We start from the raw sequence: 15,088 nt of genomic DNA, 5'->3' as shown, positions 1-15,088 counted from the left end.
GGTTAACTTCCAGTGATGGTTATTTCCTTATATGCAATGAAATGTTATGTGAATTTTTTTTCTATAGTACTGGACAGGATAAAACTGTACTCATGCCAAGTATTTCTTTATTTGAAACAAAGATAAATTCTGCACAATTTTTTGAAAAGTGCAAATTTGACAAAGACTAATAGGGGAAAATCAATGGTGGTATTACACCAAAACGCACTTGACTAACAGGTCGAACAACAAATGTTCTTAAACCCAGCTGACTGCCATTGGCGATTGCAAAATAAACGGATCATCGATGTAATAAATGGATCTTAATTATAAATTTAATACTAAACAGAAAACAATAAATTAGCGGAAAAGATGGTATACCACAAACAAAAGGTGCAAAGGTTTTGGTACACCATATCCGGATTTCGACAATTCATGTCTCTTCAGTGAAGTTAGGGATCATAACGGTATTTGGAAAGCCATACAATTTACCTCAATATATGTTTATATATACCGCAAATTGATCTCTTATAACCAATCATTTATCAATGATTCAGTGTATTTCTAATTTCATATTTTATTAAGTACCTGTTGGCTGTATTGTTGTCTGTGTTTTTGTCATCTGTCTTGTTGTCATCTGTTCTGTTGTCGGTTGTGTTGTTGTCCTCTGTACTGTTGTTGGTTGGGTTGTTGTAGATAATGTTGTCGGTAGTGTTGTTGTAACCTCTGTTGTCGGTTGTGTTGTTGTCCTTTGTACTGTTGTCGATTGTGTTGTTGTAGCTACTGTTGTCGGTAGTGTTGTTGTCGGTTGTGTTGTTGTAGCTACTGTTGTCGGTAGTGTTGTTGTCGATTGTGTTGTTGTGGGTTGTGTTGTTGTAGCTTCTGTTGTCGTGATTGGTTGCGTTGTGAGAGCTATTAAATAGAAAGAAGTGTTCATCCTATGAAATAAACATCTCTTTACAAATGAATGTAATGAAACATTTGTTAACAAACTGACTTATTTTGACTCATTTATAATGTATGCTGATCCATATTTAACCTTATTTTTCAATAAGATATACTCAGTTATAATTCTAATTAACCACGACGAATCCTCAGCGCACTGTGCATTGATATGACTACCCATCACAATGTGTGTTAATTCTGGTTCTCTAGTTTACTCTTATTAACACTCGGTTGTAATCCTGACTTATCATCACAAACAAGGTTTATTTGACTTCAACATGCTCAAAATTCAAATTTAAATGCTTCGTCATAACATTCAACTTTTATTCCAGTTCACTGTATTCGCAGTGCTTTTATCTAATTCGTATTTAACACATAAATTATAACTCCTCATTGTACTTCTTTGTAGTGATTTTCAATGCACCTAGGATTTTTACTGACTCTTCATTACACTCGATGGTTATGTTTTATTCAACATTTCGAATACTCATCCAGCTAGGGTTTATTTTTATCTAACATTTACAACTATTGATTCTATCGTCACGGCATATATTTCATATATTTAGGTAGCATGATTGCCTTAAGGATGTTTGCTACTCTTGTTTTTGACTTTTTGTCAGATATTCGGAATCCTCTAGTTCTACCCATGCAGTGCAAATCAAAGTTTTGGCAGCTTACCACTACATTTGTTTTCATAATTTTATTGCGTATACTTCATAATTCAATTTTTGATAATTTTATAAAATCCTAGTTTTTTTTTATAGTTTTTTTTTTTTTAAAGTTGTCAATGTTAAATGTATGAAAAATCTAGAAAAAAATCATTTCCCACAAATTTTTTAATTGTTCATATCTCAAAAAAAAGGACACAGAACTGTCATTGTTTTCTACTCTTTAAGTACCGTTGATTATATAATATCAATTGATAACAGTCTTTTGAAAATCTTGTTATTTTAAAACCGAGCAGCGAAAATCCGTATAAAGAAGGGAATGTAATGTGTTTTTTTCGTAATCATGTGTAAGGGAAATAAAAAAATACTCTTAAATGAGATGTTAAGCTACAATTAAAATATCAGATGAATGGATGAAATGTTTACTTAATTGATATTGAAGATGGCATATCTTTAAACGCATACATTGCAGTTGACGTGGATTTTGTCATCGCTATCTACAAACTTTGAATTCTTCTGCCAACTCAAATTAAATTAGAGAGATAACTTTTGATATTGATTTAAAAACCTAATCATATTTTTCTTCTGTAAAGCATATTCTATTTCTGTGATAAAGAAAATAAATGACATGTCGAATCTAAAGGATAAGCACAAAAGACATTGCAGACGGTATTCAAAATGTGTGCTAACTCCCACCGATGACGACATTTGGATTAATTGATTGCTGTTAAATACCATTTTCAGCACGATTGGGCTATTTCGTGGCGGTCAGTTGTTATTGGTGGAGAGAACATGAGTGCCGCGAGAGAACCACCGAATTTTGGTAGGAATACTGACAATCTTAGTCAAATAAGATTGGAGTTTAGTGCATCTTCAACGTAAAGGATTGGAACTCACAACCTCAGTGTTGACAGGCTAATGATACAATAGTATGACTACTTAGACCACGCAGCCACCGAAGCCCCTGAACGACTTTAAGTAATACATACGAATGTGCTTTAGTGTATATATTACTCACTGCATTTTGGTGTTGACTCGTAATTATATTTCTGTCACATATCACATATCATTTACAACGATCAGTTAATGGGCATGCGAATCTTACTGGCGGATGTTAAATCTAATTCGTTATATTAAAAGCCAAAAAAAAATAATTCAAATTCAAAGAGACACAGAAAATTTAGATGGCAAAAATCAAGAAGAACGAACAATGGTGTACGGAATGCTACATTGTATATTAATTACTGGGCATCAAGAACCCAACCACAACTGCAAGTTGTTCAATCTTTGTAGGGTATGCAGATCCTAAAACATGATTGATTCTATCTCATCGACATATATTGCTATCATACCACATGCTGCTTCTGTTTCATCGTATTGGAGAGGACAATCAGGGTTTCCATTACAACGCACAGCATCGTCTATGCACCTTCCACCGATGCATCTAAATCCACCAGAAGGACATTGACCTATTGATAATATAATATGATAATATAGTTGTCATTATTTATGATTACTGAATGCATGTGAAGATTGATTTTTCAATCCTAAAAGCTTTTCGAATGCTCCACATCTATACAGTGTTATTTTTATATTTTGATGTCTAATTTGCTGTTCTGATTAAGACCATGTAAGTTTCTATGGTAGTTAAAGACCTCGATTTTGAATTAAAAATTTTTATATACAATCATGTTGAATTGAAGGATTTAAGCAATACACTAAGAGTATCATCAATTATGATATTTGTGTGTACTCTCTACGTATGCGGAACTGGTGAGATTCGTTTATACTCTTATTTTAGAGCTCGTAGAAAAGAATATTTCTATATGAACTTGTTGCCACTTTATGCATTTTATAACACCCATTTAAGGATAATGTCATTATGTTTTGTTCTTATAGTCTTAAGATCACAACGTGCTGAGTGCTTATGATACTTTGTTTAACTTAACCACCCCGTACAACCCCGATACAACTGAATCCGTATGTTGACGTGTACCACTGAGTTCAGACAGTGAAGAATTTATACTTTTAAAGAAAATCTAATATTTATTCATCGGATATTTTGCTCCAATATATTCCTTGTCGTACTTTTTATTGATAACTACAAGGTTTTTTAAATATGTGATATATTTATAGGCAAACATTAAAAACGCACGACCATGCCACTGATAAAAGCATGCTAGCTATTTAAATAAACAAAATTTTAAGTTTCTCGTGCGTCATATTTTTTAAAACATACATTTTTGAAAATATCATTGTTTAGAATTAACAAACTTTTAAAGATCGTAGGTTTGAGTGTTATCTAGAAACAACAAAAAATACATGTTTGAAGTGTCTTAAATTTATTTTCATGTTGTGTACGGTTCGTTATCATTTCACTGTTTTATACTGTACGATTCGCGGCGACAATATTGTATTTGTTAAATGAATGTTGCATGTATTAATGTATGCTTTGATATAATTTTAACCAATATAAAACTGATTTATACTACAGCAAGAAATGAAAATAAGCAAAATATGGTAGACAGCAATCAAAGACAACCAACGGATTATAGGCTCTTGGCCTGAATCTCATAGGCGGATTCAAGGGGGCCATGCAATACTAATACAATAGATTTACCTAAATGCTAAAGGATATGTGTATACAATGTAACAAATAGCCATCGTTAATAAGTAATACGGTTCCTTTAATGTGGAGATGTGAATTTGAAGAGATAATTCTCAATACTAACTGGTTTGCTATCTTCGATCAAGTTTTTTATTATCTTTAAGGTATAAACTTTATGCTTAATTTCCCCGAACATTGCAGTTTTGCTACTGTGATGTCAAAATCCAATTGATTTATCATTTGTCCTAAATATTAATAGCATCTTAAAAATCTATACCCATCCATATGAATTTCATTCAGATTTTGACTTATGTGTTTCACACCCTTATCTTTATGAAAAACCACAAGAACCAACCACTCACAATAGAACTAGCAATGTTATGGACCTTGTTCTCTAGGAGATGGATACAAAGAACCCCGACACACTCAATGTTTCTTGATTTTTGTAAGCCGGACTTGTTGTAAATATATGTTGGATATATACTGATTGATACTTTAGTCTTCAAGAATATGATTTACCTTTGGATTTGAAATAACTATCAGTAACTACAAGTACTCTTATTTCGGTACTTTATGTGTATTGTTTTTATGTTAGATGTTTATGTGCCTTGTACCTATATGTTAAGTTTGCAACTGATTTGTACAGTTTTTTTTATTATGTTGTGCTGTTACACCAGTGTATCTCAATTTAATTGTTTCACATTTTTTATATTGTGGCCTTTTATAGCCGACTATATGGTATAGGTTTTTCTCATTGTAGTATACCTTACGATGGACTATAACTGCCTACACCCACTTCATTTGAACTTTGGTGGATAGTTGTCTCATTGGCCATCATACCACATCTACATATTTTCATATATAAAAAAAAACAGTTGAAATGTCATCTAATGCATTCGGCAAACAATGTTCAACGAGCTCCTCTGGCTGCTTTCGTTTAGACGAACTTGGACCAACAACGGCATTTGAAAGAGCCTCAAATTGCAAAAAGTCAGAGTTATAAAAGTTTTATTAGCTGTACTATATGTTTTGAAACTTTATTTCATCTGAAATATATTTATCATCATTTTAATTCATCTGGAATAACGTTGAAATTCCTAATCTTCAATAGAAAAATTGCCTTCAGATGTGCGCTGGTAATAACATTTCAATTTAAGCTTTTGGGTGACTGATAATTTTATGGTCTCCTATTTCGACAAAGTTTACAGATAAAAATTTACAATGAAACACAGAAAGAGGGTCGCTGATGCCATTTCGAATACCTTGAAAAGAAAGGGATTTGTGACGGTGTTTGTCAACGAATTGTACAGTGATTATCTGTAAAAGAGCAACGAACTCGACACATTTGGTGAAACGAACGGTACAGTAAGAGAAAACCTATTTTGTGTGATATTGTGTTTATTCTGAGTTCTACGCAACATTTGAAGGCACGAAGTAATTTAACCTGTAGTTATTTATTATTGATACGCAAAAGTTTATGTAAGAAAAGATATTCAACGTTGTTTACCTCATAAAACGTAGGAAATTGGATCATTTCTGTGCGTTTTGACTTTAGCAGATTTATTCAAGGTTCTATACAAAATCTGAAACTTGCAACAACTTTATAATTGGTTCGATAAACTACCATGCACATTGAAATATTGATTTATACTCAAATAAGTTTTAGAAAGTCATTCAAAATTGTTGTCATCCAAAATGTTGTCCAAATTATCGTTTCAAACGCGTCAACGTCCGGATTCATTTGAATCGGTGTCATACGGAGTGTTAAGCTGAAATAGATTGTTCTTTGTTTTAGAAACAATTAGAAAGACAACCTTTACGTATTATATATGTATAGGGCATCATTCTGTTAAACTTAAACTGAAATCTCTTGTTCTATGTTAAAGGGACAATTAGAAAAACAACATATTCTTGCTTTATATGTATATGGCATTATTCTAATAAACGTATACTGAAATCTGTTGTTCTATGTTAAAGGACTGGTACAATTAGAAAAACAACCTATTCATTCTATATATGTATATGGCATCATTCTATTCAACTTAAACTGAAATCTCTTGCTCTATGTTAAAGGGACGATTAGAAAAACAAACTATTCATGCTATTTGTATATGACATCATTTGGGTAAACTTTAACTGAAGTCTCTTGTTCTATGTTGAAGGGGCGATTATCCGCAAAAGGAGTTCTTATGGGAAATTGCATTGTCTATATTTACAGAATTGCAACCTATAGATGTTACTTACATTGACTTCCCTCATCCTCACCACTGGGACAATCAATAATTCCGTCACACTCTCGTAGAAATGAGATACAACTGCCATCAGTACACTGGAAATTGGCGTTACATCCTGTATAAATTAAACAATTCATCTGATATGATTTCATGCAATCGGCACAATATCATAGATTGAGCGTCACACAGAAGGCTATAAAACTCAACATATAACATAAGAACAACTCGAATAGCATGAACAGGACATCTAAAACTATTTCACTGTTACTGTGTGTTTGACAATTATCTTATATATTTTCATCTAACTCGGTAAATTTGTCATGACAGGGAACCATTTAAAGAGACCAGAGCAACAATGGTGGGTCAAACCCAAAACACTTATTTAATTTCGTATGCTGTGTTGTACATTGTTAATGTCTTTTGTGACGTTGAATGGCTATCTTGTTGACTATAACACCCATATATATTTATTTGTTAATATATATGTTGAGCATAATATGCCTAATTTAGGAAATCATTCATGGCAGCCGTATATTTTTTTTTTCATTTAACAATGTGTGGGCATATATTTTCGATTATTTCATCTCGAGCAATACACTGGAAATTGGCGTTACGCCCTGTAGTAATTTAACAATTTATCTGGTATGATTTTTTATGCAAACGACAAGATTTTATAGATTGATTGTCACAAAGAACGCTCGAAAACTCAACAAATAACATTTGATAAGAAAAAACCGAAGAGCATGAACAGAACATCTAAAACTATTTCACTGTTACTGTATTTTTGACAAAAATCTTTCAAATATTCGCCTTTGAGCGTTCCTGATGAAAACAATTCTAGAAAAGTGCTTCTGACGCATGGAATTCATAACATGATGTTTTCTTTTTTTTTTAATATATTTTCATCTCACTCGGTAAATTTATCATGAAAGGGAACCAATTTAAGAGACTAATGGAATAAAATGTTATTTTGTTATTCGAGGGTTATATGTATACAGTTCTGTGATGAGTATAACTTGGAACTAGAATTTACAAATTCAACAAATTCTAAATTTCAACCAATTTAAGATTATTCATAAGGTATTGAAGGTTGAGCAAACTAATTATTTTTACTTAAAGCTCATATGTAAAACTCTATTTGCACATGTAGGTGTGAATGTAACGGTTAAATAGAAATTAAAAAAAAATAGAAAAAAAAATATGTAACCAGTGTATTGATTTACTATCCTATTGAGTAGGCAATAATCTGAGATGTGCGTGTATTTTGTGTCGTATTATTTGGATGGGTACTGAGACAGAATGTGCAATTAAGGTCTAAAATATTTCTTCCTCATCTCATTTCTATTAATTAATATTTCTTTTCAAAAATCACAACTAAATTATTACTATCTTTATCTTTTGCCACTATGATTTGGCATGTGCAAGTCGTTGACATCTTCTTAAACAATTCCTTATCAAAATTAGGACTGTTTCTCCCTTAATCGTTTACTGACTCCTTTTTGAGAGTTCAGTTCTTTTCTTTCACGTGATTTTGTTGTTCGTTTTGTTTCACTTTCCGTTATAAAACAGATTGAGATTAAAAGGGTGGGGTTTGAATTTGTGTGTCAAAAGTCGAAACCAGGGCGGGTAAAATCATATTTCAGTTCCCATTAGTAACAATTTAGTGTTGGTAGCATATTTTGATAGTCTCGGTTGCATTATTATAATATCACTACTTCTCAACACCGATTAAGTGTTTGACATATTACATGTATTATTCAAAAAAGTATTAACAAACATACCGAATTCCATGATAATTCAAAATAATCTTAAGGTGGTACCTAACACTACAGGGAGATAACTCTGTAAAAATCAGCTAAACGTTTTAATCACGTTGTATTGTAAAGAAAATATTAAGCTTTTCAATGATCAAAATTAGTGTTTGTCAAACTGCTATATATCCAATGAAAATTTTCCGAGAAAATGTGTGGTTCAAAGTTTTTGAAATTTTTATATTTTTGTCAAAGGGTCAAAGTAAGTATTTTGTAAAATTTTTATGAAAATTCAACGAGCCAAGTTTATTTTAGTCAAGGTGTTAGGTACCACCTTAAATTTAAAATCTGATAAAATCAAAAGTAAGGCTATTTCAACCGACAGAACAAATGGAAAACGCCTGTAATATTCATGACTCTATACAGTCATTTTCCGAAGAAAATGGTGGATCAAACCCAAAGCACTTATTCAATTTCGTATGCAGTGTTATGCAATGTAGGTGTCTTTTGTCACGCTGAATGGCTATCTTGTTGACATTTACAACCACACCCATATATTCATTTATTTATATGAATGTTGAGCATAATATGCTTCCTATAAGAAATCATTCATGGCAACCGTAGATTTATTTTCATTTAATCATGGGTTGGGCATTTATATTCAATTATTTTATCCCGAGTAATAACGAGGGGTAAAATACAAGTATAAGCGCCAAGCCCATGATTAAATAAATACAAATCTATGGCTGCCTTGAAATTTTTTTATCTTATAGGACAAAAAGGTAATATTGTCACACATGAAAGCTCTATACACATGATACTGTTTTTTTACTATTCCATATTACCAGAACGTATAATAATATCAAAAATATTATCTTATTCAATAATAAATAACAAAACTCACATTGTTCACCTTGAAATGTTCTTTTAATCCAATTTTAATACAATTTCTTAGATGTACAAGAAGCCTGAAAACGCCCGAAGCTTACATTGTACGCCAGAAGCATACATACGTTGTCACCCTTTTTACTTGCCAACGAAGATAACATCATTTTGCGGATTTTTGTTGTTTTGAAATTTTACACCATATTATGACTGAAATGGACAGATTTGATTTTTTGCATTAAAATACAGATAACTGAATTGTACATGAAGCTTGGTCTACCTAAAACGTTGGCTTTTACTGTCCCAAATTGACTTTATCTGGTAATATAAATAAGGTGGGCGTAACGTAGAACAGCGAATTTTTGTGTATTACAGCGATTGTGCTAAACGCAGAAATACTGTGGTTATGCTGATCTTTTCTGGTTGACGATAAAAAAGTTATCATATTAGAATGAATAACACATACAAAAAGGTGCAAACGTAGATTCAAGTTATTTTTTGAGTGACATTTTGGAAAATATTATTTTCGGTCCTAGCAGAAAAGCAGAGTGAATACAATGAACGTTTCTGTAGGCAATGGTAGTTGTTGAACTACTTACCTGTGCATCCCTGTTCATCATCACCGGTACCACAATCAACTTTTCCATCACACTTAGTAATCACATTATGACATAAGTTATCACAAGCAAAAGTACCTACGTGATTGTCACACCCGTCTGAAAAGAATGATAATTTAAACAGATATTATATTTCTTTGCCTTTTCTGGTTTAAAATAGAGACAAAAGTAGTTATAGTTGCTACAATCTCATAAGTTTCGAAAAATGATTAAAATCAAGGCAAGGAAAACTATAATCAGAGAGAACAGCATGACAGACCAATCATCTTCTAAACAAAAATTCCGACTTCAGAGGCAAATTCAAAAACGGGAGGTCCATAACATATGACAAAGTCAAATGCTAGCAATCAACGGAACAAGTGAAATTAACTGTCATATTCCAAACTTTGTACAGGCATTTTTCGAAGAAAATGGTACCGTAATTAAGAAGAGTATACGGTTCCACCATATTATTGATGGTGATTGCAAAACGTATGTAGTGTCGACTGTTGTTTTCCCCATAACTCTGTTTGAATCTTTTTTCTACTTTTTTTGTGCTTGTGGACACTCCTTTTTAATAATTTGAAAATACTTTAGCGATACTTATTCCTTGGGACTTATATACGCCATACGAAGCGACAGAGATTATGTAATCAAATAATTCATATCAAATGATTACTGGTGGTTATATCTTCGAAACTCAACAATAAACGTTACCTCCAGATACGCACAAGAATTCGTCCTCTCCAGTGTTACAGTCGGCTATCTCATCACATATTTTTGATGCAGGTACACATGCATCATCTACACGACAAGTCATTTGTCCTGGAGGGCAAACACCTGAAGAAATACAAAATCGATCATTGTCAACACATCAAACACCTGAAGAAATACAAAATCGATCATTGTCAACACATCAAACACCTAAAGAAAAACAAAATCGATCATTGTCAACACATCAGTCACCTGAAGAACTACAAATGGATCATTGTCAACACATCAAACACCTGAAGAAATACAAAATCGATCATTGTCAATACATCAAACATGTTCTTGTTTATCAATGGATGGATCAGATTTTACAAATGGTTCATATATTTCAATCCAATTTAAACCACTTAATGACACAAATAACATTTGTAATAATATTAAAAACACCTACCAAAAGTTCTCCAGATAGAAGTGAGAATGATGTGTTTGAGGTTCATGCTAGCTGCATGCGGAACCGTAGCTCTACTGGTTCTTATGATATTTTTCAAAAATTTGTTGACCAAATAGCTACTGAATATTCCTGTGTTTAAACGTTAGGAATTGTGACCTAGGTTCAAGTCGCAGTTATTTTCAAAAATTTTATTATTTATTACCTGTTCATAGCTTCACAATGTTTAAAGTTCGTTTCGTTAGATATTTTTCTATTATATTACGTACATATTTATGTTTGAATATTCATTACCTTGATACTATTATCTAATTTTCTCCTTTTGTATATGTCTCCGTCTATTTCGTACCGCCATTTTGAATATAGTCGTAATGTCAAAAACATTTCAAAGAACAAATAACGGTATTTTCCTAGATCTCCTATTTTGAAGGTAAAGAACATAAACAGGATATGAAACTACGTATTGGTTTGTTCACGTTTAACTAAGCGGGATTCGTGTGTTTTTCAGACAATAAAATTAAAGTACATGTAAACAAACCAATACATGTTTTCCTATAACAATAATCTGTTAATATTTTTGTCACCACGAGATTCAAAATTGCTGACCGAAGCAGTTTTCAGTATTTACCTTCATCAGGAATTCTCATACTCAAACATTTGAAAGACAAGCATTACTAAATACCTGTATAAGCTGAAATTGTTTGAATCGTAGGCCACCTGATATTTCTTTCTGCTTGACGTTGTGGGATGATTCATTTTCAGATCACCTTATATATTGTTAAGCTTTTTATTGATACATCTTTTAATTAAAAGACACCTCCTTTTACTTTTGATTTTGTATTAGAAATGTTTTTTTACGTCTGAATTCAAGATTTTTAAACCGAACAAATTGAGTGTTTCGTTTATTTTTCGGCTATATCAAGATTCATGCTAGCTTCGAGCCAATGTTTACTTGTTAAAAAAATCCCTCAACGAAGATAGCCTTATTAATTTTTTAAATGTTTCTAAAGTTGATCTTTAATTGATGCGACTAATGAACATAAATCTGTGACATTATTTTGCAAAAATATTCGGTGAAATATATGATTATTTGTAAGAACCGAACAATGAGAGATGAATAAGATTGATTGTCAGCTTGTTGTCTTCGTGGATTCTGTTATAAAATGATTTCTATGAAGTAAGCAAACATATCAATAACATCTGATTTCCTTTTTTGCTTTGAAACGTTTTTATCGTTAAAAGTCATAGTTAGATAATTAGATATTTAGTAACTTACTTCAGCTAAAAACATTGGTGCGGATTTGGAATAACAATGTATCTTCAGTAACGTTCAAGGGAAAAATTATATTTTTCAAATTTTCTCCGAACGTACAAGAGGTTGTTAAATCAAAAGAACATAAACTTTTGCTTAACGCGAACAAAAAGATCAGAATTAAATTAGTAAATGCTGCATTCCTTGATTTCAAATCTTTTCGTCAATTTTGTTTTTATAATTCCATAAAAATACAATAGATGTATCTGTGTTTATGTTAGAACCAAGGTATAAAAGTACTGATGATCCTGTGATACCATCCGGATTAATAAGTTGAGAAGTGTATAAGATTGAGGGTTAAAAAAAGAATGCATATTTTAAATAAGAAGGCAGTGTGTTTACAAATCTCATGGGCAAGTTCTAAATGTTTGAAGAGAATATTAATGCCTGTACCACAAAGCGCCTCGTCATCACCATACGGACAGTCAGTTATACCGTCACAATATTGAGAATAGTTTATGCATGTTAGGTCCATACAGGTAAATTCCGAACATGGTTCTGGTGCTATACCTGCAATTTAAACAGATATGTAACAACATTTATTCCATAGTAAATGTATAGGACTCGGTGGTGCGATGGGGAAGCTGAAGTGCGAGGGTCTTCGCCGAAGTGTGATGGTTCTTTTGTTAATGTGTGATATGGTCTATATGACGCTTGTTTGGTGGTTTAAAATATACAAATGTGCAATTATCATGAGAAGTATAATTTTTTATTAGTAAGTATAAACATTTTCATTCCTTAGTGTCCATCAAACATTTATTGTATTTTGGTATCGATGATATGTTTGTGTATGGTTGTAATAAAGAATCGGTAAAAGAATTATCAACCTGCAATAAGACAGTTTACCATACAAACGAGGATTATGTGATAATCGTATACTGTTTGAACATCACTTATAAGTACCCTGCTGATATTATAGTTCCGTCTATACATTTAAAGTGAATTTCTTTAAACGGCGTTTTATACATTTAAAAAAAATACAAGAATACATGTATATTTCATAATGTAATTGTCCTTAGTTACAGTTTCATATTGAATGATTGGTTGATCGTCTATTTAATTTTGCTGCATACTATCGATGATTTACTTAAAAACCTGACAATCAGTTTATTTAATCCATCGCACCTCAGCATTACCAGCAACGCACTTCAACGTAGCTAACAACATGATAGTGTCACAATGCAACCATTACATTTCAGCGTGTCAGAAAAAAAAAAAACACGTCATCGACAAACCATTGCACTTCAGCGTGAACATCGCGGTTCGGAGTACCACCAAGGTTCAGATTCCTACATTTGTTTTTATCTAAACTGCATTTCAAATGAAATCGATCTGCTACATTTAAACAATGCCAGGCAAAAGTATATTAACACTTTAGTTCAAATTAGCTTTACTGCTGAACTATCAGAATCAGAGTTGTGTATAGATTTTATTTTCTTTTATGTGTTTTCAGATTTCGTGATTATTGATTAATTAGCTCAGGCAACTAGCTTTTTCATAAACACCTATTTCTGGAATGATGTATTTGACTCTAGAATTACAATTTCTAATTGCAAATGGTATCAACATGATGAAGGCGACAGTTATTAGGGCCAGGTGAACAGGTGACGAAAGGTATAACTTATTTTAATATATCATATATGTGCAACTACAATCAATTTATATCTAACAATAAATGAGGCTTGTGCATCAATTTAATTGTTGATGAAAAATGCTCACGTCAGATGATCTTTAATCTTAAAGAGAGGCAGAATATACCGAAGGGAAATCAATTGAAATTCATTAGTCGGAGAGACACATAGAATATGTGTCAAAAACGATAGGTGCATATGTAAAAATATATTTAAGGGGAATAAACGTGTCTGTTGAGGATACCTTTCTTTCTTGAACGGCAGAATACTTTTTAAAAGAATTTAGCTAAACAAGCCTGATGGAAGCAAGAGTATCTATCCCGCAATGACAGGGACATTTAGAGCAGGTTCTGCCTACCCTTGCGGATCACCTGATATCACCCCCAGTTTTTGGTTGGGTTCGTGTTGCTTAGTCTTTCGTTTTCTATGTTGTGTGTTGTGTACTATTGTTTTTATCTGTTTATCTTTGTCTTTTCCTTTTTTAGGCCATGGCGTGGTCAGCTTATTTTCGACTTATGAGTTTGAATGTCCCTCTATTATCCTTCGCCTCTCTTTTGATGAAAAGAGCAAACAAATATATTATTGTACATTAATTAGGCCTTTAGTTTTCTCGTTTGAATTGTTTTACATTAGTCATTTCGGGGACTTTCATAGCTGACTATGTGGTATGGGGTTTGCTCATTGTTGAAGGCCGTACGAAGACCTATAGTTGTTAATTTTTGTGTCATTTGGACTCTTGTGGAGAGTTGTCTCATAGGCAATCATACCACATCTTCTCTTTATATATATGAAAGATATTGCGCGTATATAGCCTAACAGTCTACCTGTTCAACTTTACAACTGTAAAACATGTATATTTAAACTAACATTTAAAGTTGTTTTAATATTACAAATGCTATGACACCCGTTGAATCTACTATAATAGCAAGATAATGCGTAATTTAAACCTAACATCAAAGAATTTAACATTTTCCTGTCTTTTTTATATATCTAAGAATGTCCCTAATAAAGCATGTGTTGTTAAGTTGTATCTAGCATCCTAATGAAAACACTTAAACGGAGATTGATTGAATAACATTAACAAAATATTACAAAGCTTGTACTTTCATTTAATGTTTAAATTGACCTGTTTAGACTTGTAATGTACATTGCACAGACTTATCATATTTAAAATCTACATAAATCAGAACTTTAACAATGATGATAATAGTCGCATGATAATACAATCACGATTCAGTTTTAAAAACTGATTTTTTTAATAATGTTCAACATTTTACTTAATTCGCCGTTTCAGAATCTAATGAATTCTAGATAATATTT

General features: G+C 32.1%; 1 protein-coding gene across 1 annotated transcript; it reads right to left on the bottom strand.

The window, feature by feature from the left end:
• Window positions 1-559: 559 nt before the first annotated feature.
• Window positions 560-11,472, bottom strand: LOC127718697 (integumentary mucin C.1-like). The gene is made up of 4 exons (XM_052224753.1): window positions 11,454-11,472; window positions 10,384-10,506; window positions 9,670-9,786; window positions 560-891 (listed from the first exon to the last, which is right to left on the bottom strand). Exons 1-4 carry the CDS (start codon window positions 11,470-11,472, stop codon window positions 560-562), a joined length of 591 nt encoding a protein of 196 aa, XP_052080713.1.
• Between the last annotated feature and the right edge of the window lie 3,616 nt (window positions 11,473-15,088).

Source organism: Mytilus californianus, unplaced genomic scaffold (assembly GCF_021869535.1).
Source record: "Mytilus californianus isolate M0D057914Y unplaced genomic scaffold, xbMytCali1.0.p SCAF_10, whole genome shotgun sequence".
NCBI classification, from domain to species: domain Eukaryota; kingdom Metazoa; phylum Mollusca; class Bivalvia; order Mytilida; family Mytilidae; genus Mytilus; species Mytilus californianus.
Note: the sequence above shows the minus strand (reverse complement) of the source record. Positions and strands in the feature narration are given on the sequence as shown.

Coding starts and splice junctions, on each gene's coding strand:
- LOC127718697 (XM_052224753.1), bottom strand. Junction 9,787..10,383: donor ATTCTTGTGCGTATCTGGAG/GTAACGTTTATT, acceptor CATTCTTTTCAG/ACGGGTGTGACAATCACGTA. Junction 892..9,669: donor TGATGAACAGGGATGCACAG/GTAAGTAGTTCA, acceptor TCTATTTAATAG/CTCTCACAACGCAACCAATC.